The following is a 26,794-nucleotide window of genomic DNA, read 5'->3' on the forward strand; positions in this document are numbered from 1 at the left end:
TGGTGTGGTGTGTGGTGTGTATGTGTGGTGTGTATGTGTGGTGTGGTGTGTGGTGTGTATGTGTGGTGTGGTATGTGTGGTGTGTATGTGTGGTGTGTATGTGTGGTGTGTATGTGTGGTGTGGTGTGTGGTGTGCGTATGTGTTGTTTGTGTGTGTACCTTTCCTGGACTGAGGATTACAGACAGGCTCAAGACAAATCAAAGCCTGTCTCAAAAACCCTAAATGAACAGAATAGGGAGAGAAACTTAAATTGGACAAGGAGTTGTAGTAGCTCACAGAGTTACAGATAGTAAAAAGGGACAAATGGAGGGAGGACAAATAATTACTAGTGAGCATCTACCTACTCCCCACCAAATGTTTTCTGATCCTGTAGTGTGCACGGTCACTGAACTCATTTCATTGAGGCCCCCAAACACCTTCTAGGCTGTGGCACAATTACTGAAGCAAGAGGAAGCGGAGGTGTAGAGACTTGAAGTAGCTTCCAACAATGACTTTTTAAGACAGGCAAGGGCACTGTCGTAGCCTAGACTGAGTCTGGACTCAGCTGTCCCCTTCAGTCTCCCCACACCGCAGGCTGATATTGCAAAGTCCTGCAGGTACACCTGGCTCAATAAGCATTTCTTTAACCCGTGTCCACTAAGCTGTGTGCTGTCAGGGATGAGGATCATTTTAGGAACTGAATCCACTGACGTAGGGCACTCTGCAGCAAGCATCATTGTCTGTGCAAAGCCCTGGAAATTTACCCATGTGATTGATACAAGTCCTGGCAAGGGAGCAGCTGAGACTCAGCGCTAGGGTCCAATCTGTGAGAAATCAGGAAACATGGAAAATATTTCACTGGTAATTTTTTTTAGGGGTCACATGTAGCCAAGGCTGGCCTGAAACTCACTACTTAACCAAGGCTGACCTTGAAGATCTGATCTTCTTGCTTCCACCTCCGAATGCTGGAACTGCAGGTATATAGAGGTTCATGTTTTAATATGTTTTCCAAAAATAACAAAAACTTTTTGTTTCAGTATCAGGAGTGGTACTGAGAGGCTTACATGTTAGGTGAGAGCTTTTCCACTGAGCTGTACTCAGCACCCATAATATTGCAGCAGTCTGTCAACTGACTAGAGTCAGAAAAAGTGGAGACTTGCTGCAGATGAGGAATGTTGACAGTGGAGCTAGGAGGAGCAGATGAGATTTAAGTGGTATCTGGGGGAATGAGTCCACGGGCATGTGTCTTACATGCTTGATGGACAAGTCCAAGAGTCTCAGTGCTGTCTCTGCTCTGTGTAAGTGCTTCTAAGGGAACCACACAGATCTGTGTACTAAGGGTTTCTTGGAATTCAAGTCTGTGTGTTAAAACGCAGAAAAGTTGTTGGCAAAGTGGAAAAGGCTTGGTTACCCCAATGTCCTACAGACCCTGGAACACAGTGGGATAGTAATTAGTAGCAAGTCCTCTACATCATCCATACACCCCACCAATTTCCACGTATCTGAGACTGTTTTCTGCTACATTTTGTGACCTAACTACTATCGCCAGGCTCATGTTTTCAAACCAGAGTGGACTGCAGTGTGCAGCCCAGGCAGCCTCAGTACTAACTTGATGACCTTGGGGAGGCAGGTGGTATCAAGCTGGTAAATGGACAGGTCAAAGAGGGTGGTAAAGTCACGAGGGTTCTCATCGCCTTCCTGGAGACACACTCGCAGCTGCTCTGAAAGTGTTGCTGTGTCTGGTACCATCGTGTAATCGGAAATCTACAAGCCAAGAGAGAGTTCCTTTCAGCACAAGTAAATGGGAGTTTAATCTGTCAAGCATCCACCATCTCGGGTCTCAATCTACAAAACTTCTATTTCCTTGCCAAGAGATCTCACCACTTGTCATCACTGACAACTGAACCTTCTGTCAGACACTTTATGCAGGAAGAGGAACAAAGCTCACTGGCTGAACCCAAAGCTGGCTGACTTTAACTCTCCAACTTTGCACATAGTTGAACACAGTTGGAGCATGTTGACTTGACTAGTCTCCTTTTACTATCACTGTCTTTCACCCTGAATACTTAGCAGTCAACTCTTTTTCTCAGATTTACTCACATCTCCACCTGAGGCAATACCCTTTTATATCACTTCAACTGTACAAAACAATTTCCCCTAAGATTTTGTTTTGTTTTTTGCAGGGGAAGGAGTTGGGTTTCAAGACAAGGTGTCTCTGTGTAACCCTTGGCTGTCCTGGACTTGCTTTTTGTAGACCAGGCTGGCCTCGAGCTCAAAGAGATCTGCCTCTGCCTCCCTGAGTGCTGGAATTACAGATGTGAGCTACCACGCCCAGCTCTCTTGAGGTTTTCTTTTTTATTATAGTGAGAAACTGGAGGTGATAAGAGACAGTCCATAAACTCCTACTCCAACATACACAGCACCAGCACTTGGGACACCAATGCTGCTCTCTTAAGTCTGTTTTCTCCTGTTAGCTGCATAAGCACCTGTGACACCAATGCCCCTCCTTGCACACTATATCCCAGCCCTTCTCCCCTAGCCAAGCACATCTCTAGCACTGCTTGTGATGACACGAGCTCTGTGCCAGTAAGAGTAAAAGACCTGGAGAAGGTAAATGTCCACCTCCATACAACACTGTTAAATATGGTGCACTATAAACAAGGGAAAAATCACACCTCAGTGTTAAGAGCTTTTCAGAGGACCAGAGTTTGGTTCCCAGTAGCCACGTCAAGTGGCTCACAACAACTCATTACTCCAGCATCACAGAATCCAGTGCCTTCTTCTGGCCTCCTTAGGCATCTGCATATGAGGTAAATATGTGTATAGAGGCATGTGCATGCACACACACACACACACACACACACACACACACACACACACACACACCAAGAAAAATAAAATAAATTTTAAGAAAATGAATAGATGGAAGGCTCTTCAAAAAAAGAAAAAAAAAAAAAAAAAAAAAGGAAAATGTTCCACTGGTAATTTTTTCAGGGGTCACATGTAGCCAAGGCTGGCCTGAAACTCACTACTTAACCAAGTCCTGACCCTCTTGCTTCCACCTCTGAATGCTAGGACTGCAGGTATATCCACTGTGCCCAGCTCCAACAGGAATTTTTAAGGTGCTGAAAGGTGTACATACAGTGTGTGTAGCATCGTTTGCATAAAAGATGAGGGAAGGAAAGTGCACACACAGACTAGCTATTCTAAGTACAAACTATCTCTGAAGAACCTAGGAGACATTATGATTAATGTCACTGGAGGGAAACAAAGCATCCTGGCTAAAAGAAAGAAGGAGGACTATTCACGGTGTATGATTCAGAACCATATGAATGTATTACATATTAATCTATGCCTGTAATTACATCACTTTAAAATAGTTTAAAACTGCACTAAGCCAGGTGTGGTGGTGCATACCTATAACCCCAGCACTCAGGGAGGAAGAGGCAGGTGGATTGCTGTGAGTTTGAGGCTAGCCTCATCTACAAAGTGAGTCCAGGACAGCCAAGGTTGCACAGAGAAACCTTGTCTTGAAAAGACAACAACAACAACAAAACCTGCACTAAGGCTTCGGGAACAGGAGGAAGAGGGAGCAGAGGACCAGGAAGTCTGCTGTGACATAGTGTCTCCCAGAAATGACAGGGATGCTACACTTTGTTGGTACCTCAACAAAGTGGCAGCCTAAGTAAGACCTGAACGACGACAAGACCGATGCACACAGTAACTTGGAAGGGGTAAGTCTCACAGGGTCCCATTCCCACACAAAGAATTACAGGCACCTAATGACTACTGAGAGTTGGATAATTAGCAGGTCCCAGGGATGGGCCCTCTAATTGGCTAGCCAACAGGAAACGTATTAACACTTGAAAAAACAAACAACAGCAACAAAAAACCCTTATATGCAGAGGGATGTGACAGTACAGCCAATGATCTCAGCACTCAGGAGGCTGAGACAGGAGTATTGCTGTGAGTGCAAGACAAACATGGGACACTGTCTCAAACAAAGAACAACAACAGAAGTCCTGCTCATCTGAAGGGCTAGAGGATGTCTCAGACATTGAATGCTTAGCATATGAGAAATTCCACCACAAAACAAATAAAACAACAGCTAGTCCTGTTTCACAGAATCTTTAGCTTCAGCATATGAGTCTTGCCTGAGCATTAGAGATGTAATAAAATACAGCCACTTTTCTTCTGTAACCCTAGGGTCAATTTAATCCTGGTACTTGGGAGGCAATGGCAGGTGGCTCTCTGTGAGTTCAAACACAGCCTGGTCTACATATTGAGTTCCACGCTAGCCAAGACTATGCTGTGAAACCCAACCTAAACAAGTTAAACACAGGAACAGCCTCTTCCAGCCCTCAAACCTTTTTTAGAAATCAAGTCAAGAAATAAGCCTCTTCCCAGTGACATGCGACAGCTTTAGAGAGTTTAGTCTCCTATATGATGACGGCTAAAAGCAAGAGTAAAGGCAAGGAGACTGATCACGCCATGACACATCCCAACACACAACTCAGAGAATGGAAACAGGCCAGCCATCTGTTTTCATTTCTCTGACCAAAGGCCTTCAATGAAATCCTAGTTCAGAAAGTCTTCAAGGCTTAGACAGCCAGACAGAAACAGAAAGAGTGCTCCCAGGATGACTAGCTGTCCTAACTTGCTCTTTTTTTACATTTTGCATTTTATTTATTTACTGTATGTGTGAGGACACAGGTACCAAGGCACACATGTGGCAGGAGAGGACAATGTGTAGGAGCTGGCTCCAACATGTCAGACCAAGGGACTGAACTCAGGCTGTCAGGCTTCGCAACAAGGGCCTTTACCCACTGAGCTATCCCTCTCTAGCCCAGTAATCTTTCAGAGAGCAAACTTTAAATCCTGATGCTTACATAGAAACACTGACCTCAATCAAACCTACAATTAATTACCCACTTTGTCTATTGATTTCTGACTTTCTATACTGTACCCTTCCTTTCCCCAAGTAGCACCACTTTCTTTCCAACTGTCTTAGGGATGAGTGAAGAGTCATCTATTCCTCTGGACATTATTCTGAGAACCTGGCCCCACTTTCCACTTCAGTCTTCCAGTGATTCAGTTTCCTCCTACCTCTGGGTCCTCAGCATCAATCTGGTTTAGGTGGATGTCCCCTGTCATGAGCCACTGGAACACAACATCCTGCATTTGAAATGATAAATCTAGTTAGACACTTGGCTATTTGAGAGCGCTGGAGGCCAGGCTAGACAAAATAATTAAGGTGGGGAGAAAAGACAACTAGTAATTCAAAAGAGCATCACCAGCTTTCTATTGGTGAAATCTGGTAAAATCTTTGGAAACTAACATGTATTCTTCAGGCTAATACAACCTTTATTATCAGACATTTATCATTTACTTCAGGGTATTCTAACATGTACTAACCTGTTCACAATCCTAAAGCAACCTTTGTTTACTGGGGTGACAGTCTAAACTCCCCTCCACCTCCCTGAGATACAGTTTCTGTGTGTAGCCCTGGCTGTCCTGGAACTCACTCTGTAGACCAGGCTGGCTTCAAACTCACACAGATTCACCTGCCTCCCAAGTGCTAGGATTAAAGGCCTGGGCCACCACCACTCAGTTTCGTCTAAACTTTTAAAAACACAGCTTTTTATCTTTGGCTATTGTAATATGACAAAATCATAATATATATTATATATATATATATATATAGATACTATATATATTATATATATTATATATATATTATATAATATAGTATACTATATTATATATAGTATCTATCTATATATAGTATATATATACCCAACTTTTCAAAAGGAGATATTTAGATTTCAGAACAATTAAAGGTACTGGAGCTCCAGGCAGACCCCTTAATCTACCTCCCACTAAAACATAAAACTAAAAGAGCTCATTCCACTAACAGAGAAGCTCAGTGCGCACATTTCCGTCTGGCAGTTGAGTTGCTGGAATTCCAGTGTTCAGGTCTAGCAGGCATTAGAAAATGCATTATCATCCTCACAAGACACATGCTCTTCCAGCAATGCAGACAGAGCAAAGGCCACATTTTTACTTCATTCTTCATTAGCAACCAGTCCTGCACATAACCCTCACTAATCCATGATGCCACCCCTCACTACACTCACTAGTCACAACCATAGACATCATCCTTGGCTGCAAGGGTGACTCCATCAGTCTCCTAACTGGCTCTGGTTGGCCTCTTCCTTTCTACTGTCCACACAACCCAGAGGGGTCTGGGTACCACTAAGGCCGTTGAAAACCCTGCAAGAGCTCCCTGTGCTTTTAGCGTAAGCTTAAGCTGACTGTTTTACAAGTGAGGCCGTTGCCCCTCAGCACTTTCTCAGGGTCAGCTACCTCTCTAATTCAGCATGCTTCCCCAATACTTTTTCTAGATCATCAATCTGCAGGCCACTCTCCTGACATTCTATAAATTTCTGTAAAGCAAGGCTATGCCAGACTCAACTCAACTTTGTATTTTTAGTGCCTGACATCTAACGTGTTCAGCACAACTCATGTAGATGAGTAATAAATATACTTATCAGCATTTTCTAATGACCTGAAAGTCATGCTTACATAGTGTGCATTAATTTGATGCTTACCATGATTTTGCTGTTTTCTTCTTTATCTAAATATTGGTCACTGAACATGTGACATGAGCCAAGCACTGCCAGCTTTCCACCTTGGTTCTGTTGGTGACAAAGCAATGTCAGATATTTAAATCCCCAAACACACTGCATGTACCATTTATCACATTAGCAAGTGTCTGATATATCTATAAATGCCAATTTGCACAAAGACTTTTTTTTTAAAACATTTTATGAATGCTCTATCTGCAGATGGCATCAGATCTCAGTACAGAGGGTTGTGAGTGCCCATATGGGTGCAGGGAATTGAACTCAGGACCTCTGGAAGAGCAGACAGTGCTCTTAACTTCTAAGCCATCTCTCCAGACCCTTGTACAAAGACTTAACACTTGAAAAATATCAACTATGAAAACAACTACCTTTTACTGTTATTTATTTTTGAAGACTTATTTCTCATTTATGTATGTGAGTGCTTCATCTACATGAATACATGTAGACCATCTACATGAATGCATGTAAGAGCCTTTGCAGGCTGGAGGAGAGCATCAGATCCCCTGAAACTGGAGTTGCAGGTAGTTGTGAGCTTCTAAGTGGGTTCTGGGAACTAAACAGGCCTCTGCAAGAGGCCAACCAGAGCCAGTTAGCAAATGTTTCACACACACATCACTATTTCTGTTGTCTTTTTCTTTTCTATGTAGCCTTGGCTGGCCTGGAACTCGACCTGTAGCCCAGGCTGGTATAGAACTGGACTCACAGACCTCCATCTGCCTCTGCCTCTGCCTCTCAAGTGCTGGAACTAAAGGTGTGTGCCATCACAAAGTAGTTTTGTTACGTCAATAACAAAGCAACACCCTTCCCCCATACCTAAGAGAGTCAATACCTTTGAGTAATAGAAAGCTAAAATAGGTCTGTTAAGTGGGAAGCAGACAGAGCCTGTGGACAGAACAGCCACTGCTGGTTTCATGACACTCAATGTGGCACCAAAAGGGTAGACAAAGGTGAGAGCCCTGTAAGAAAGCAAACACATCAATGGTTACAGAACGGATTTTCAGAGCATGACATGGCTCAGCAGGTAAAGACACACACCACCAATCTTGAGTTCAATCCCCAGAGCCCAGTGAGGAAAGAGCTAATAACTGCAGCCTGCTCTCTAACCTCCACACATGTGCTGCTGTACACAGGTCCACCCACACACAATGAAAAGTATAATTAAACTAAGCATAGGCTCTGGCAGGACAAGGCAGCATATCTGTACAACCGTGACGCTAGCTCACAGTACACCTTGTCTCAAAAAAAAAAAAAAAAGAAGATTCTGGGGTAAACCACAGGTCTAAATCTAAGTTCTGACAACACATTAGTCCTATGAAGTGGAGCAATTATCTTTACTTAGCTAAATTAGGATGTTGCCAATTTAATCCAATCATTTAAAAGAATAAAGCATTTTTTAAATTTCTTTTTCGTTGTGGTTTGAGACCGGGTTTCTTTGTATAGCCTTGGCTGTTGTGGGCTCACTTTGTACACCAGACTGACCTCAAACTCAGAGATCTGCTTGTCTCTGCCTCCCAGAGTGCAGGGATTACAGGTGTGAGCCACCACACTTGGCTTACCGTGCAGAATTTCTACTCTGCTTCCTTTTAAGCTGTACCATGGGTTGGGGTTTTTGTTTTTTCATCATCATCATTATTATTATTATATGCAGTCCCTCCCCCGAATGCCTCCCCTTTGCCTCACCCATCTACTCCTCCTGTTTCTCTTCAGAACAGGGCAGGCCTATGTGTATCAACCAAACATGGCATATCAAGTTGCAGTAAGACTAAGAACCCTCCTCCTATTAAGTCTGGGAAAGGCAACCCAGAGACATGACTCAGAGTAAAGGGCTGGAAAAAGATTTTCCAAGCAAATAGACCCATGAAGCAAGCTGGCACAGCGATTCTAATGTCTAACAAAATAGACTTCTAACTAAAATTAATTAAAAGAGATGTGAAGGACACACTTCATACTCATCAAAGGAAAAATCACCAAGATAACATCTCAATTCTGAACGTCTATGCCCCAAATGCAAGGACACCCATATCTGTAAAAGAAACATTACTAAGGCTTAAATCACACATTGAGCCCACACATTAATAGTGGGAGACTTCAATACCCCACTCTCACCAATGGATAACCTAAACAGAGAAATAATGGAACTAACAGATGTTATTACTCAAACAGATCTAATAGATAGATACAGAACATTTCACCCAAACACAAAAGAGTATACCTTCTTCTCAGTACTTCACAGAACCTTCTCCAAAATTGAGAAATATATTCAACCACAAAGCAAATATGAACAGACACAAGAAAACTGAAAACAAAACAAAACAAACAAAATAACAACCTGTATCTTATCAGATTACCATGCATTGGAAAATCTAAGTTTCCACTGTTTTTAATTATGTGTAAATGAGTGTGTACAGGTATCTACACAGTTCAGAATTCAGATCCCTTGAAGTCAGAGTGACAGGTGACTGTGAGCTGCCTGATATGACTGCTGAGAACCAAACCTAAGGTCCTGCATAAACAGTATGTACTTTTAACCACTGAACCATCTCTCCAGCTCCCAATTTGGTGGTTTTTGGTTTGTTTGTTTGTTTGCTTGCTTGCTTTTCTTTTTGTGAGAATTACTTTTAAAACCAGAAAACTCTTCATTTTGACAACAACAACAACTCTTGGAAATGAGAGCTTCTTCCCCCTCAGGAAGCTGTAGAAACACACTCACTGGGCATTGTTTCCACTGCCGTCTTCATCAATGATTCCAGGCACAGCCTTTCCTGAAGCTCGGCTAATTTCCCTAAAAGAAAAAAATTAAAATCTTATAAGGAAAGGAGTTGGGGGGATTTTACACTGCTTTAATCAATAGTAAATATAAACTAGACACAAAAACTGTACTTTGGCAGCTTTTAAAAATTAAATAAAAGCATAACCACATAACCACATTCTCTTATGTTTGCAAAAATTAACATTAAAAAATTAGGCTTGAACCAGGCATCATGGTGCAGGCTTTTATTCCTAACACTTGAGAGGCAAAGGCAGATGGATCTCTGTGAGTAAGTTCCAGGCTACTTACGGCTACATAGGTGGCTGATGTACTTGCATATGGCAAGCTCAAGTGTACAAGGAAAACTTTGTAACACAGGAAGGCTCATGGGGCATCTGATAATGCTATCTCATGTACGCATGTCCCAATTCCCAAAGCCCCGAGTCTGTAGGACCCAGAGCAGTGAAAGATAACTCAGTCTAGGTCTCCATGAGGTGAAATCAGGGTCAGTCGAGGGTGGGCGTGGGGCCTAGGATGACTCAAACAGTAAATCCCGGAACTACTCAGGGGAATGGTGAGACCAAATCATATTCTGCTATCTCTAGACAGTGTGGAAAAGTAGCAATGAATTAGGGAACTATTAAAACTTGCTGGAAGCTGGCTATGGCAGCAAGCAGTTATAATTCCAGCACTTGGGAAAGTGAAGCAAGAAAATCACAAGTTTGAGGCCAGACTGGGCTAAATATGGAGACCTGGTCTAATAAATAGATAGATAGATAGATAGATAGATAGATAGATAGATAGATAGATAAATAATGAAGGTGGGAGGGGCAGGGAGACAACTTTAACAAACAAACAAATAAAGGTATTTAGCTACACAATCAGTAAAGCAAAGCTGAGAACAATGGAACTGGGGTCCTAAGGCTGTGACTCCTTTAGTCAATCCATGCTCAAGCCTACCCTACTTCCAGGCTTTCCAGTGATTACAAAGCAATAAAACTTCTTTATCATTTAATCCAGCTTGGATGTGGTTTTCTTTTACTTGGAATGGAAAGTATCCTGATCAAAGGTCAATGTGAAGGTTTCCAAAGCTGGAAGAATATAAACTGAAGAATAAGAAATAAATAAAGCAAAAAGGTCAACAAGGGAGGCATGGCAGTCAAAGATGTGAGAAGAACAGAAACCAGGTGAAGGGCATTCTGCTTTTCAACACTCTTACCTGTTCAACACTCCATCTGAAACCAGAGCTTCCTTAGGATGGAAATACTTGTAATATACATTTCTAACCACAGCATCTTATGGACAAAAGAGGAAGATACATTTTAGATTAGAAACAAGCTTGACATAGAAACTCATTCAAATTTTGAAATGAAAAGAAACCTAGAAATTTGTTCAAATCCCTCCAATTTTGTTAAAGGTCCACTCTACTAGTAGTTCAGAATGGGTGACCACGTCACACTGGCAAGAGGTTTCCCTCACCCCCAGTATACCAGCGGAGCAAGAGGGCAATGATACAAATATTAAATAGGCAGTTCTGGTAGTTTAATAGGTATGGCCCCCACAGACTCATGTGTTTGAATGTTTGGCCCATAGGGAATGGCACTATTAGGAGGTGTGGCCTTGTTGAAGGAAGTGGGTCACTGTGGAGGTGGCCTTTGAGGAGATCTCCTATGCTCAAGTATGCCCAGTGTGACACATAGTCTCCTTCTACTACCTTTGGATCAAGATACAGAACTCTCTGCTCCTTCTCCAGCACCATGTCTGTCTGCACTCTGTCATGTTTCCTGCCATGACAATAATGGACTAAACCTCTGAACGGTAAGCCAGACCCAGTTAAATGTTTCCCTTTGTAAGAGCTGTCATGGTCATGATGATTCTTCAAAGCAATAAAACCCAAACTAAGACAGCAGTCAATACCTTTTTAAATAACCAAAACAATGTCAGCTCAGTGAGTAAAGGTGCTTGCCACGAAGCCTACAACCTGAGCTTGAACCTTGAAATCCACATGGTGGAAGCAGAATCAACTCCACCCAGTTATCCTCCGACCTCTGAATGAAACTGTGACACACACATACACACACGAACACACAAATCAATAAAATGTAGTAAAATAATAATTACCATTATTAACCATGATTCCATATTCTTCTAGAAGAAAGTTAATATTGGTATCAAATCTGGATTCTCCCCCTTCTCCCAGCATCACAAGGATATCTCCACCATTGTCAAGGTATTTCTTCAGGACTTCAAACTATGTAAAGAAAAAAAAAAAAACAAAACAACAAAAACAATGAATATGGACTTATGTTTAAAATACCTAAACCATGAATAAGGCCTCAACAAACTAAAAATAAACACTTCAAATCTTTTAGCCATAAATGTTCACAGGTCAGTATAAATTTTTTTTTTTCCCTATAAGATCTAGCTCTTCTGGGTGTGGTGATGAATGAGTTTAATTCCAGCACTTGGGAGGCAAAGGAAGCAGATCTCTGTGAGTTTGAGGCCAGCCTGGTCTACATAGTGAGTTCCAGGACAGCAGAGACCCTGTCTTGAAAACTGAAAAACAAAACAAAAAGACAAAAACAAAAACACACGAAAAGATCTATCTCCAGGTTTATCTTTGAGCATTAAAGCTCTAAAATGCTCAAACAGGGACTGGGGATGTAGCTCGGGTGGTAGAGTACCTGTCTAGCAACTACAAGGTCCTGGGTTTGACCCCCAACACTGCATAAGAGTATGGTGGTCCACACTGTAAGAGGATCCAGCACTCAGGATTAGCTCCTACCTGTTTAATAAGGGCCATCTTTGTTATCATGGGTTTAAATGCATAGATAAGCGGTGGTGATGCAGGAAGTCACAGATTTGAGGCCAGCCTGGGATACACAGTTTTCCTATGTTCAAAGTAGAATTATGGCAAAGAAGTGTGCTTGACGCTTAATCATGTTTACTGTGGGTTTAGAGCTGTGCGTTATTACAGTTCATCACCACAAAAGGGAGATGATTACTCTAAGAGAGCACAGTAGGTGTAGAAGGGAGACTCCAATCCATGATTTCAGGCCCTTACTTGCCCCTGGCCTCTCTGTTGGTTTCTGTTGTTGAATATTCTGAATGAACATTCCTTACCTCAGCTGCAGTAAATTTTTCCCTTGGTCCAGCTGTGATCCATAATTTCACCCCAATTAACTTCTCAGATGTGATTTCATCTTTTAAGCTGGAATATGATTTTAAGAGCAAGTTAGATTCATAATTTAAACCAATTTAAGAGTTATTTCAGCCTCTTCAATACATAGAACCATAAAGGCTGAGACTGTTAGGGACCTAGAAGAGCCTCTCTCCCGAAGCGAGAGCCCTTACCTGAGTGCCCTAGAGGCATCCAGGCTCTGCTCAGATACTCCCAATAAGCAGAGGAGTTCAAACTAACCACACAGAAGTATAAAGAAGTCTTCCAAATACTAATTCAATCAGCTCTTCCAGTAGTTTATCCATATTTTAAGACAGGGTATCATACAGCTCAGGCTGGCCCCAAACTTACTATGTAGCCAAGTCTAATCTTGATCCTACATCACCTACTGATACCTCCCAAGTACTTAGATCACAGGCACATGCCACAAAGCCTGGCTCTAATCTTAATTTATGTAACTACATGTTTTCACATATAAAAAAAACCTAAGGATTGCAGTTGTAACTTAGTGGTAAAGCACTTGTAGAGCCTATACAGGGTGTTAGGTTTAATCCTCATGACCACAAGGGGGAAAAGTCATTTGAAGAAATACACTTAAAAACAAAACATTGTCATTTAACTCTCACTTTTCCTTGCCTAAGCTGAAGTATTAAACCAACTTAAAATATGCAGAATAATTTCTCTGCTTTTTGGCTACGATCAAGGATAAGAGACGGAGAAAACTTCTGACATTTTAAAATATTATATATGCATAACTATGAGTCTTTGTTTTTTATTGGGGGCAACTTAATAATATGCAGACTGATCTCCAAAATACTGACTTAATTCTACAACCAGGCCACCACTATCACGCAGAAAACAGTGCCTAAGATTATGGTCACCTCTGAATCTTCCAATTACTCCGAAGTCGTTTCTGCAAAGATTTGTAGCCAGTGTTGGTGGTAAACACCTCCTTTTTGTATGCATTGAAAAGAATGGTACTCCGCACTTCCTTCTCCATGGTTACCTTACAGATAAAAGACAAACCAAGAAGCAGTATTTAAAGTGCCCTCTAATGCTGGGGAAGAATGCACAGCTGCGTCTACCCATCAAACCTCAATGATTCTCAAAGGTCGAGAGTAAAACACATAATTACTGCTGAAAAACCAATAGCCAAATTCAGTCCAGCCTGTGCCTGGAGTAGCTCCAGGCTGCTCCTTTGGCTCCCCCACCAGCTTACATTCATTGACCTTGCCTACCATCACCCTCCTATTGTATACTGAAATATTTCCAGAGTAATTCGTTACTGCTCATACTGACAAGTGAAGAATAGCTCTCCCAATTATTTTAGGCATAACTTATTTTATAAATAAGATCTTGGGCTAGAGAAATGGCTCAGCCATTAAAGGCTAGGCTCACAACCATAAATATAAAATAAGATCTTACCATAAATGCTACGCTGAAACACATTGTGTATTTGATATTCTTCCTTTACATATGAACCAATTCTTCCAGATAGCTACATAGTATTCTGTTTTAAGGGCATAACACAACTATTTAACCAATCATAAATTTAATGACGTTTCTCAATTTTCTTTGCTGATAAAATACTAAAACATTTCTAGACTTATCTTAATTTTATCTAGACTCATTTTTAAATTCTATCTATCTATCTATCTATCTATCTATCTATCTATCTATCTATCTATCTATCTATCTATCTATCTATCTACCTACCTACCTATCTACTGAGACAGAGTCTCACTCTGAAGCTCTGGCTGTCCTAACACTCAATTCGTAGACCAGACTGGCCTCATACTCACAGAGACCTATCTGTCTCTTCCTCCAAGTGTTGGGATTAAAGGCCTTCATCCCTAGCCCAGATAGACCCATTTTTGTCATTTTGTTTTTATGTATGTATATGTATGTACAGGTGCCTACAGAAGCCAGCCAGAAGGCAGATCCCTCAGAGGTAGACTGGTTATATGTCACCTGATATGAGTGGGAACCAAGTCTCTGCAAGAGCCGTGTGTCCCTTACCTCCTGAGCCATCTCTCCATCTCCCTAAAAACCCTTTAGATGTGATGTTTTGTGTATTCTGCAGCATTAGATTACTGTCTGTTGAATGGTTAAAAAAAATGTACAACTGGTTTGATGTGGAAAGGATAGGAGCTCCACAAGGACCAAACATATCTGGGCACAGGGTCTTTTCTGAGATGGACACTCAACCAAAGACCATGAGAGGATAAAACCTAGAACCTCTGCTCGGATGTGACCCGTGATAGCTCAGTAATCAACTGGTTTCCCATAGTAAGGGGAACAAGAACTATTTCTAACAGGAACTCAATGACTGTCTCTTTGACCTCCCCACCTCCCAAGGGAGGAGCAGTACTGTTAGGCCACAGAGGAGGACTTTGCAGCCAGTCCTGAAAATACCTGACAAAACGGAGTCATATGAAAGGGGAGGAGGTCCTCCCCTATCAGTGGACTTGGAAAGGGGCAGGGAGGAGATGAGGGAGGGAGGGTGGGACTGGGGAGGGAATGAGGGATACAGAATTAACAAAATGTAACTAATGAGAAAAATAAAATTAAAAAAAATGTACAACTGGCCTCCAAAACAACAATAATTTATATTTCTGTTAACAATCTGTTTCCACACAGCACTATTTTCCGATTTTTGTCATCTCTACCAACAAAACAGAATATCTTCCCTATCTGCAGTTCTGTGGTTTTCAAGAATTGTTACCAGAGGTTAAATATGGTCTAAAATTTTAAACGGAAAGTTCCAGAGTGCTGGGATTAAAGACGTGTGCCACCAAGCCTGGCTGTATGATGAAATCTTAACACTATCCTACACTACCTGCCCTGGACATGAGTCATTCCTTCCTGCAGCCTATCAATGCTATACATACTATGGAGCTACAGGTCAGTCAGTAACCATTTTTGTCAACTAGACTGATGACCTTGGTATCACAGGGCTCTATTCAAGGAACTATAACAATGTCCTAATGTTTCATAACAATATCCTAACACTTCACTACATCACATAGGCACTGTATTATCTCAATCACAAAGTCCAGAATAAGGTTATTTTGAGAGAAACTATGTTCACCTAACTTTTGCTTTGTAACATCAGCTTATCTACCTATCTGTCTGTCTGTCAGTGCTGTATCTGCGTGTATTCCTGCATGCCAGAAGAGGACATCAGATCCCATTATACATGGTTGTGAGCCACCACGTGGTTGAACTCAGGACCTATGGAAGCACAGCCAGTGCTCTTAACCCTTGAGCCATCTCTCCAGCCCCACTAATATCAGTTCTTATAAATGTAAACAAACATAAACATATACACTTGGTTTGACACTGTCTTAGAACAGCTGTTGCAGATTAAGGGTTATACCATATTGGCTATTTGTATTTCTTCTCATTTTCTTGTCTGTTCTTCTGCTCATTTTTCTTTTTTCTTTTTTTGAGTCAGGATTTCTCTGTATAGCCTTGGCTGTCCTTGCTGGACTCGTATACCAGGCTGACCTTGAACTCAGAGATCTTCCTGCCTTTGCCTTCAAAAGTGCTGGGATTACAGGTGTGTGCCACCATGCCTGGCTTCCACTGGGTTTTATAACTGGGTTTTATAGTCATCAAACAAAATTTTCAAAAATTTGTTTGCCTTTAGCCCTGGCTTCTAGTAACTTTTTGGCTTAATTTTGCAGGTCACACATTTTATACATCTAAAAGTATTAATCTTTCTTTTTCTGGCTTCTGGCCGGCCTGATGTATTTAGAAGAGCTTTTCCTAGGTAAGATTTAAAAGTATAGTCAATGATGTTTTCTTCTTGGACTTCTGTGATATAATTCTTTTACTAAGATTTTTATTAGCATATTTTGATCTGACAATTTCACGCATGCACACAATGTACATATTTGTACTACTATCTCCATTTTTCCATTTTATTCCCCTCCCACTAATTCCATTCTTCTTCCCAGTCTTCCCTCTATTTTCATATCTTTTTTAAAAAATAAGTTTAGTTAGGATTGCTTATGGGAATGTAAGAAGTGGGTGGCAATACTTTACCATTGAACAAAATGTCTTTCCCTTTCCTTGCCCCAGCAACTTTTGCTAGGGCCTCAGTGAGGGACAAGGTCTCCTGAGCCCTGTACCCAATATGAGTCAGTGTTGGCAGGCCCAATCTGGTATGTCTTGTGCAGACAAATGTTTTATATATAATTTTTTTTAATATGCAGTGGTGTTTTGCCTGCATGTGTGTCTGGTATGAGGGTGTCAGATTCCTGGGACTGGAGTTGCAGAAGTTTCAAGCTGCCATGTGGGTGCTGGGATTTAAACCTACATCTTCTGGAGGAGCAGCCAGTGCTATTAACCACTGAGCCATTTCTTTGTTCCTATGATATAGTTTTTTAACATTGAAATTTGGGTCCTTTTGTGGACTGAAAAGATGGCTTGGTAATTAAAGGCACTTTGCCACCAAGCCTGAAAAACCCATAGGATGACTCCTGCAAATTGCCTTTTGACTTGTACAAGTACTCAGTGGCATGTGCATCCACGTGTCAATCAAAAATTAAAGAAATGTCAATCAAAACTTAAAAGCATTTTTGGCCCACTTCAAACTTATTTTGGTGCTCAAAATGGGCATCATTATTTTTACCTAAATTACTAGAAGCTTGCCCAATACCAATTCATGTTTAAAGAGCTGATATGAGATACCACCAAAACATTTTGTTTCTTTTGAGACAGTCTCATATAACCTAGGTTAACCTCTAATGCAGCATGTAGGAAGACCTTGAGTTGTTTTTTTTTTGTTGTTGTTGTTGTTGTTGTTTTTTGTAGACCAGGCTAGCCTCGAACTCACAGAGATCAGCCTGCCTCAATCTCTGCTGGGATTACAGGCATATGGCATTACCCTTATCCCCCACCCCCACCCCCAGCGACGAACTTTTTTATTTTGTTTTAATTTCCTGAGTGCTGGGATTACAGGCACATTGTCACCATGTCACTGCCTTTCCGATGACTTGTTTTGTTTTGTTCTGAGGACCAGACAACCAGGGCCTCATGCAGGTATTCTACTAACTATGCTACATCCTTAACCCCTTCAAAGAAATTGAAAACATTTTGTCATGATGATTTCACATGACAGAGCTATATTTTTATGTTCCATCCATCCTTGTGTATGCTTGTTTTCATTTTGTGTACATGCAATGTGTACTCTGCCTTCCCCCGTTTCTTAATTAGAAAGTCTTAATCACATTAATGATGACATTGACCTATTACTCCGTTATGCGACAATGAACTCAAGCATCACAGTACAGGGGTTTATAGTTTTCAGCTTTTGGGACATATTTTTTGATTAAGGGCAGATTTTTGGGAAAAGCGTATAACCTCCTTTGAGTATTGAATGGCTCTTAACGGAATACACTTCGACTTAACAGTTTATTGTACCTAAGCACCCTCGTTTAGAGGAGTAGATCTGGAGTCCTGTCCTATTAGGATCCGAAATGAGTTTCCTTAAGAGTAGGAAAAGGCTAAAAAGCAGTAATAAGCATTTAAAAACAGTATTTGAGTAGCGCTGTCCAACCATTTTCTTATTTTCTCTTCAGTAACCTTAGTAGGTAAATTAAACTTTGCCAGAGTGAGGAAAAAAAAACCAAGGGTGGTATCAATGATAGCTGAGTCTAACACTTGGCGGCTCCTCATCCAGGGTCCTTTCATACTCTTGCAGGACGACGACAAATACGCGCAGTCTGAGGAGCTATAAATAATTTCCAGACCCTTAAGGCATCCTCAGTTTACCTCTGCCGACCTCTTTCCCACAAGGCTGGCCTAGGGGTCTCCAGAAAGGGATGCCGAGGCCGTCATCATCCCTAGGCCGCCCAGCGCCCTGCCGGCCCGATCGACCCGACCTGTCCTTACCTGAGGCCAGAGGCCGCCAGGTATCCAAGGCCGCGCGCCGAGAAGGCGTGGCTGTGGGTCCCGAGCTACTTCCGCCGCGGCGTGATGACGACAGAGCGACAGAACGGCTGTACCAGTAGGCAGTGAACGCAGCGGGCTGTTGGGTAGGGGGCGGGGCTAGCGCTTGGCTGGTTGAGGCAGCGAGAACTCACTTTTTAATAAGAAAAACAACAGCTAGCAACTTCTGTTAAAGATCGATAAAGATGTAGGACCTCAGGCCGCAAGCTCGGGTCTCCCTGAGGACGAAGACTCTGTGCCACGCCCCGGTCTGGCTCCAGGATGCAGGCGCCGGGTGTCTGGGCAGGCTCTGCAGGGCGGCAGAATGAGAAGATTGGGAACCCAGGAGTCCTGAAATGTCGTGTCTTACCAAAATTTAGAAATAGAAACTGCCGTAGGGAGTTGTGAGGGGTCGGAGATGTAGTAGAGCTGGGAGAGCGTTTGGGGCAGAGGGAGGTGCTTGTGCAAACGATTGCCATGGAAATGGGAAACACGCATCCACAGACACCCTTCTCTTCAGGAGAGCACTCTGCCTTCACCGAGAGGTGAATATCAAACCCAGAACCTTCCACATCATGTGCTCTACCAGTGAGTTAATCCCTAGCTCGGACGAGTTTCTAGAGGAGTGCTGCATGGCATGCAAAATTGAATACAGCCTGCAATTAAGGATGCAAATGAAAGCGATCTGCAGTTGGGCAAGTCCCAGGATCATTCCGTACAGTAAGTGTACTAGAAGTGCTAGTATGACGAGAAAGAGAGCACCTCCCAGAGTCCACTGTACCAGGTTACAGAAGGGCCTCGAGGTTTTTAGAATCAGCTGCTCCAAAATCCGGTTTCTGACTATGACTTGTATCCGGTGAATTTGGACGTGCTGTTTGACCGGAGTGTTGTACCGGTAAATTGAGAATGGCTCCTAAGTGCTTATTATGAGGGTTGTTCGTGATGCTTATAAAACTTGGAATGGGGCCAGCGAGATGGCTTAGCTGGTAAAAAGGCACTTGCTGCTGAGCCTGACAACCTGAGTTAAATCCCCGAATCCCACATAATGGAAGTAGAGAACAGTTTTCTCTGAGTTGTCCTCTGACCTCTGTATTTATCCTGTGGTGTGGTTATGCACGTGCACACGCACATACAAATACGAATTTTTAAATGGTATATTTTCAATAAATATAGATATAACACAATCAGTACTTGTTCTTCATTTTTATTTTCTATCCTGGTGAAACATTCTGTGACTTTACAATCATAGAACAGAACCAGCTGATTGTGGACTTTCCACAGCATGTCCAGGTTTCTGACAGTTAACGCTTCTGTAACAGGAAAGATTTGTGCTCTTCTTGTGTCCCACCTCTAGCAGTTAACTCATACTAGGTAAGATGGAAATCAGTTCTCTTGACTCAGCTTTGATCTCTAATAGATCGTACTGGTGTTTTGTTTTCTTTTCATGTGTCCCAGCCTTGCCTTCCCCCTTAATTCCTAGGGCTGGCAACAGAGGGGACAAAACTGAGAGGAAAAGAGTAGGGGCCAAGTATAGAGGAAAAGTCAGTAAAAAAAAAAATTACTAGTATAATAGCGCACACCTGTAATCCCAGCACTCAGGAAGGCAGAGGCAGGCGGATCTCTGAGTTTGAGGCCAGCCTGGTCTACAAAGGGAGTCCAGGACAGCCAAGACTACACAGAGAAACCTTGTCTTGAAAAACAAACAAAAAACAAAACAAAAATCACCAGCATAAAGTGAGTCAAAGAAAGTCCTCCCATTGTCCCCAAATTAGCAAGCTAATGAGGCCACCTTGAAGTATGCAAACAACTGGGTGCTTGGTTACTGTTCCTGTCAGCCTGAGCCCTGCACTATTCTTTTGTGTGATGAAAAATACTTCCCTCTTCTTTGAGTCATTAAAGAAGTTGTGCCCAGAGTTTGTGGAAAAGAAACTGAAATAAAGCAGAATAATCTATCCCACATGGGCTATGTTCTGAGCATGCATTATGTGTCCACATTCTGGCTAGCCAGAATTACCTTTTGAAATGACTAATCTGAACACCTGGAGCTTAGTAGCTAGCCAGATCAGCCTGCAAGATCTGATTCTGTACTTGAGGTAAAGCACATGAACTTGATAACCAGGCCAAGACCAGGAGTGAGGGTCTCTCCAAGACCCCTTATCACTCTCTTGTTTGTTCTAGCCAATTTTTGCCTTGATGTAGGAGATTTTCTTTTTTTGAGATATGGTCTCACTGTGTCTCCTTGACTGCCTGGAACTTACTTTGTAGACCAGGCTGCCCTGGAACTTATAGTTCCACTCATCTCTGCTTCCCTGATTTTCAGGGCATGTGCACTGTGCCCATTTCTGATGAGAGATGGTGACTCATTTCTTGGTCCTAAAAGCATGAAGGAGTGGACCTGTTCAAAGGTTAAAGGGTAGAGACAGCCCTATGTCAAATATAGTTACCAGCCCAGTGGTGTGGCCTTCAAGCAAGGAGCAGTTTCTCTGCCCTTGTCTCTTCACTGGCAAAAGAAGGGGGAGTAATTACTACGTTAGAGTCATTTGGATGAAGATTGCTAACAACGGGAACATTTGCTCCACAATTCACCCAAGAGAAGTGTTCTTTGGACAGCTAAGTAAAAAGGGAGTGTGTTAAGAGATTGTGAAATCTTCAAAGAAAAGCTTGAGGCTTACAGGAGCAGTGCTGGAGCCCTGGGATACTGGGGGCTGGCTGCTGCAGTCTGCACCGGTGCCCCTTCCACCAGAGAGACTCAAAGAGAGTTCGAAGTCCCATCCTTGGGCCCAGGTTTGGCACAGATGCAACTTGGACCACATATCTCAATTGAACTAAGGGGTGGATGAAGTCCACCCCTATTCAAATGGAGGTCGTCACTTCCCTCCCCCCCAGTGGTGGCTCAAAAGTAGGGAATTCCTTCAATGTTGAAAGGTGTTGAGGCTGCCAAATGCAGTAACAGATATCCAAAAAATCCATTCCTGTCCATTCCTCCTCTTCTCTTGCTTAGAACAGAAAAGTGATTATGGGTACCAGGAACTGCTTTGTGATCATGTAACCCAATACTCAACGCTACTACAGTTTGGTTCTGAAGTGTTTTCTGAGGGTTCCTGTGTTCAGCTGATAAGGCCTTGGATTGGATCTTGAGGGCTCAGGCTTCATCAGTGATTTAGTCCATTCACAGAGTCATAATTTTATAGCATGGAGAGGTGATGATAACTAAGAGGTGGGCCCCTTGGAGGGAGTATGTCACTTGGGAATATCATATCTGAAGGGTATATCTTATTCCTGCTCCAGTCTTTTGTTTCTGCTTCTTGGGAGGCATAAGGTAAGCTGTACTCCACCAAGATGAATCAGCTTTGCCTAAAGCCCACAGCAATGGGGTCAGCCAACCAGGGACTGAAACATCTGACACTGTGACCCCAAATAGATCGTCTTTCCATTACTCTTCTTGAATATTTTGTCACAGCAGCAACAGGAACTAAACACAGAAGTCCTTTCCCAAGAAGGGCAAATCAGAACTGCAAACAACTGGGTGCTTGGTTACTGTTCCTGCCAGCCTGAGCCCTGCACTGTTCTTTTGTGTGATGGAAAATACTTCCCTCTTCTTTGAGTCATCAAACTCACTCTGCCTTACTGGCAGCAGAAGGTAGTCCCCGCAGTTGCCAGCTGGTCTTGGTGGTTTCACAAGTCCTTGTCTCTTAAGAGTCCAAGATGTCACCATCATCCTGTGCATAGGAAAATCCGAGGAATGCACTTGAGGCCCCATAACTGCTGGCCATGGTATCAGGGGTGCAGCCAATGGACTTGGACACAGCTTCCTGGGTGAACTCTGGATCAAAGTGTTTCAAGTCAGCGGGCCCTTCCTGTCAGTAGAAGCCAAGGATGAGACGGAGGAACAGGGGATCAGCGTCAACTAAGAATCACAGAAGCGGGAGAGGGACGTCGCGCCTTCCCCACTGAGTATCTCTTGGTCATTCCTATTTAACAGTCACTATCTCACACCCCACACCAATCCTCAGATAAGTCATTGGTCACGTCTACTTCCTAAATGCTTACCAAGTCTCAGCTCATTGCGCTGGGAATATGGGAGGACAGAGCAGAGCAAGCCTCTACTTTCAAGGACCTTAGATGATGGAGGAGGAAACAGAAAGGTCATTTAGGGGACTGGTAAGTCCTAGATAATAGAGACAAAAATAGGGGAATATGGTAGAGACACTGGGGCTGCTCAGCTATATTGGAGGGAGATCTATATGGGAAATGGCAAAAAAAAAAAAAAAAGAAAAAAATCACAAAAGACTGAGCATGGTAGTGCACACCTGAAATCCTAGCTCTTTGGAGGTGGAGTCAGGAGGATCAGAACTTCGAGATTATCCTCAGCTATATGATAAGTTTGAGGTTATCTTTAAGAAGACAGGATGCTGGACATAGTGGTGCACACCTTTAATCCCAGCGTTCGGAAGGCAGAGACAGGTGGTTCTCTTGAGTGTGAGGCCAGCCTGGTTTACCTGCGTAAAGAGTTCCAGGACAGCCAGGGATATGTAGTCAGACCCCATCTCAAACAAACAAACAAAAACTCATAAAATGAAAACAAAGAAAGAAAAGAAAAAGGAAAGAAGAAAGGAAGGAAGGAAGAAAGGAAGGAAGGAAGGAAGGAAAGAAGGAAGGAAAGAAGAAAAGAAGGAAATAATAGATTCTCCATTTCCACTCCAGAGATAAGATGTATGTCTCCATCTTTTTAACATGGCCAGTCATGTGACTGCCCAATCAGACTACCAAATGATCACGAAGAAGCCTGTAAAAGGTATTTTGGGAGTTGTGGCTCTTGGTACTTGAGGCCACCATGTACTCAAACTCAGACTGGCTTGATGGAGGTAGAGAGGACTCGAAGGGGGGGGATCAAGTAAGACAATTGCAGACCACCAGTGTGAGCTGCTTCACTGCTAACCACAGACTGAGGCTCCACAGAGAACAGTTGGCCTGATCTGCTCTGCAAACCCGATAGAATCCAGAGAGAAGCTTGACATTCAGGGCCTGGAGAGATGGCTCTGCAGTGACCAGTGCTTGCTGCTCTCACAGAGGACCCAAGTCTGGGTCCCAGCACCCTTTGGGAAGCTACCACAACCACATGTGACTCCATGCCCTCTCCTGACCTCATCTGGCACCTACACCACACCCACCTGCACATACCCACCTACATTCATACAAATAATTATTAAATAAATAAAGAAAATCTTTTTTTTTAAGTTGTTGTCTGAAACTCCCTACTTTAGAAGGCAGGAGCAAACCAATACTGGTGTTTCTGCAGGGGAGAAGATACTGCAAGTTGTGGAAGGGTCTGCAGATCTGCTTTAGCAAGCAGGTCTTGGACTGAGGCTTCCAGCTTCTCAGGATGTCCACAGGGTCAGTGGTCCAGCCCAGGGCTCAGAGTTCCCGGAAAAGAATGTGAATCCCACCCATGCTCCTCGTCTAACCTTGTTAGCTGTGTAGATCTCGACAACCAAACGGTTTCTGTTTTTGACAAATAAAGGATATGGTACTGAGAAAATGTACACAAGGCCTCATAAGTGACAGCAGAACCAGGAATCCTTCAGGGCGTCTTACTGTGATACGCAAACATTGTTATATTTTCCTGTATCTCTTTCCTAGGACTCTATTTTCACTCTTCCTTGTGAGCCAAAGTTCCTGAAAAGAACTGCACCTGCCAAAGGTCTGATTAACTGATTAAAACATCAGTAATTGGGGGCTGGAGGGATGGCTCAGTGGTTAAGAGCGCTGGCAGCTCTTCCAGAAGACCCAGGTTCAATTCCCAGCACCCACATGGAAGCTCGCTAACTGTAACTGTAGTCCAGGGGATCTGCATTCGGAAGAGTACGTAGGAGCATCTTGAGCTGAAGGCTAGCCTGGGCTACCATGTCTCAAAAATAAATACTGCATCAGCTCTGTGGGGTTATGATGCTGAAGATAAAAGATGAAGGAGCAGCTCAGGACCCATCCTTCTAAGGCTGAGCTAGCTGTCAGAGGCTAGGGCAGCTAGAACCAGTTTTGATTCTCACTGCCTTGCACGAATCACTGAGACCCCTGGCCACTCGGCTTTACCAGCTGTATAAAGAGAGCTGGCCTAGATCCTACCTGGAAATCCAGTCTCCAAAATCTGGAGAGAACTCCGAGCTCACTTACCACGTTTGGGTTGAAGGGTGGAGTCAGCCTTTTGTGGTACAGATCATCCCAGTTTATGGGACTGAAGAACACGTGGTTCTTTATTTCAAGCTGCAGGAAGAAGACATTATTCAGGAACCGTCCTCGCCGTGGCTGCTCCCTAAATGGTACTCACTCCTGGCCGCCAACTAGACAGACCTCTGCAGCTATGGCCGACAGACATCTTATCTCACCTCCCACGTCATCTGAACCCAAAGTGTTCTTCCCTACAGCACAGGTGCCCTCCACAGTGAGATCGCAGCACCCACACTATCCCAGCCTCTGAGGCATGCCTGTGAGCAAGACTGCAGAACTGATTGGAGAGAGGCAGGGTGTGCAGGGGTATGCTCTTGAAGACAGTCTCCCACCTCCACACACATTAATACGACTTGATTCTCCCAGAATGCTATCCAGGGAAATAGAACAAACCCACTCACCCACAAAGGCATGAGAAATAACACCCCCACCACCCAAGAAAAACAGATTTTCAGAGACCCAGAAGTGAGGAATGAGTGCTGGACATGATTCCCCACTTCTTTCCTAAACCTCCTTCCCTCCCAGCAGGTTCCTCCGTCTGTTTCACATTGAACAATTCTCCACCTCCTTGCATCAGTATTGCCTTCCAGAGGTCTGATTTATGTGAGCTCACGATTTATCTAAAGAGTCACAGGCATGTCCTAAGATGCAAACTCCTCTTTGGAAGGAAGGGATCTGTCTTCACAGAAGTCTGGATCTTTAAGCTGGCTGGGGGAATGGATAGGCAAATAGCTAAAGGGTTCTCATAGGTCACAGTACCTATGAGTACCTATGCTGTGGCATAGGTCACAGCACGGAGGTCTTTTAGTGTATATAATGCTTACAAAATCTCATTCCATGCAAGACATAGGACAAAAAGCTGTGCGACCTGTAGTCTGTGTGTGTGTGTGTGTGTGTGTGTGTGGCAGGGAAGTTGTTTCCTTCTCAATTTAAACAGGGTCTTACTATACAGCCCTGGCAGGCCTAAAACTCACAGAGATCTGCCCGCCTCTGGTACATGTGGAGGTCAGCTCTCTTCTTTTGCCACGTGGATCCTGGGGACCAAACTCAGGCTGTCGGCTTAGTAGCAGGCTCCTTACACCCAAACTACCTTGATGGCCCCCAAACAGTGTTACATTGAGTAATGAATAAGATTATTTTTAATTTTTTTTTAATGTGTGTGTCAAGGGAACAGACTACGAATTCTATGAATTATTCATCTCCATATCTGAGGTGTCCAGCCGGGCATATGGTAAAGTGAATTGTTCAGATTCCCGTGAAAAGCAGCATATTTCTGCAGGTCGTCTGCACAGACGCAGGAGAAAGCTTCTAAAAGCTTAGATCATGCTGTTCCGCTGCTCAGCAAACACGTTCCACTTCCTGCCGTTCTCCTCCTTGCTCAGACCACAGGACTTCTGCACATGTTGTCCCTATGGCTGGTGACCCTTCAGCCAGTTCTTTGCATGGCTCCTCATTTCCCAGTTCAGATTGTCACCTCCTTAGATCTGCCTGGCCACACCAGTGTGAAATGGAACCATTCCCATACACTCTTATTGTCCGTCTCTGCTCACTGTTCATTTTCTTCCTGAAATTTGTCACACTTGTGATAATTATACAGAATCTCTAGTTTTTTTGTCAGTCATTTTCCACCTTCAAGCTTACTCGAGGTCAGAGACCCAGGCTTTTGAATCTATAGCACCTACCTAGCTTAGTGCTGGTTCAAAATAAGGGTTCAGCACTATTAGTTGGAAAAAAAAATCTATTTTTTAAAAAGTAGTCAGGGGCTTACTTGGTAAAGTGCTTGGTGGACAAGCATGAGGACCTGAGTCTGGATGGCTAGCATTTATGTAAAAGCTGAGAAGGAGGGCATATTCTGTGATCTCAGAGCTGAGGCAGCAAAGACAGGAGGATCCCTGGGGTTCACTGGGCAGCCAGGCTAGCCAGTTAGTGAGCTTCAGGTTTGGTAAGAGACCCTGCTCCAAATAATGAAGTGGACAGGTGGAGAAGAAGCTTTTCATCAACCTCTGACACACACACACACACACACAAACACACACACACACACACACACACACACACACACACACACACACACA

General features: G+C 43.2%; 2 protein-coding genes across 3 annotated transcripts in view; both read right to left on the reverse strand.

The window, feature by feature from the left end:
- The window catches only part of Ift52 (intraflagellar transport 52), a 26,677-nt gene extending 8,151 nt beyond the window's left edge, over nucleotides 1-18,526 (reverse strand). The window contains exons 1-10 of the mRNA XM_055602435.1: nucleotides 18,459-18,526; nucleotides 13,439-13,563; nucleotides 12,500-12,587; nucleotides 11,498-11,627; nucleotides 10,596-10,671; nucleotides 9,338-9,409; nucleotides 7,457-7,583; nucleotides 6,592-6,678; nucleotides 5,087-5,155; nucleotides 1,590-1,744 (exon numbers count right to left, since the gene is read on the reverse strand). Of these exons, the coding sequence (XP_055458410.1) occupies nucleotides 1,590-1,744; nucleotides 5,087-5,155; nucleotides 6,592-6,678; nucleotides 7,457-7,583; nucleotides 9,338-9,409; nucleotides 10,596-10,671; nucleotides 11,498-11,627; nucleotides 12,500-12,587; nucleotides 13,439-13,557 (923 nt within the window). The 5' untranslated portion in view covers nucleotides 13,558-13,563; nucleotides 18,459-18,526. The remainder of the gene's footprint in view (nucleotides 1-1,589; nucleotides 1,745-5,086; nucleotides 5,156-6,591; nucleotides 6,679-7,456; nucleotides 7,584-9,337; nucleotides 9,410-10,595; nucleotides 10,672-11,497; nucleotides 11,628-12,499; nucleotides 12,588-13,438; nucleotides 13,564-18,458) is intronic.
- A 1,156-nt stretch (nucleotides 18,527-19,682) lies between these two features.
- The window catches only part of Sgk2 (serum/glucocorticoid regulated kinase 2), a 24,257-nt gene continuing 17,145 nt past the window's right edge, over nucleotides 19,683-26,794 (reverse strand). For both annotated transcript variants that reach the window (XM_055602399.1, XM_055602397.1), the window contains 2 exons: nucleotides 24,666-24,755; nucleotides 19,683-22,351 (listed from right to left, as the gene is read on the reverse strand). In XM_055602399.1, coding sequence (XP_055458374.1) covers nucleotides 22,187-22,351; nucleotides 24,666-24,755 — 255 coding nt within the window. In that variant the 3' untranslated portion in view covers nucleotides 19,683-22,186. The remainder of the gene's footprint in view (nucleotides 22,352-24,665; nucleotides 24,756-26,794) is intronic.

The sequence above is a fragment of the Psammomys obesus genome, unplaced genomic scaffold (assembly GCF_907164565.1).
Source record: "Psammomys obesus unplaced genomic scaffold, mPsaObe1.curated_primary_1811, whole genome shotgun sequence".
Taxonomy (NCBI): domain Eukaryota; kingdom Metazoa; phylum Chordata; class Mammalia; order Rodentia; family Muridae; genus Psammomys; species Psammomys obesus.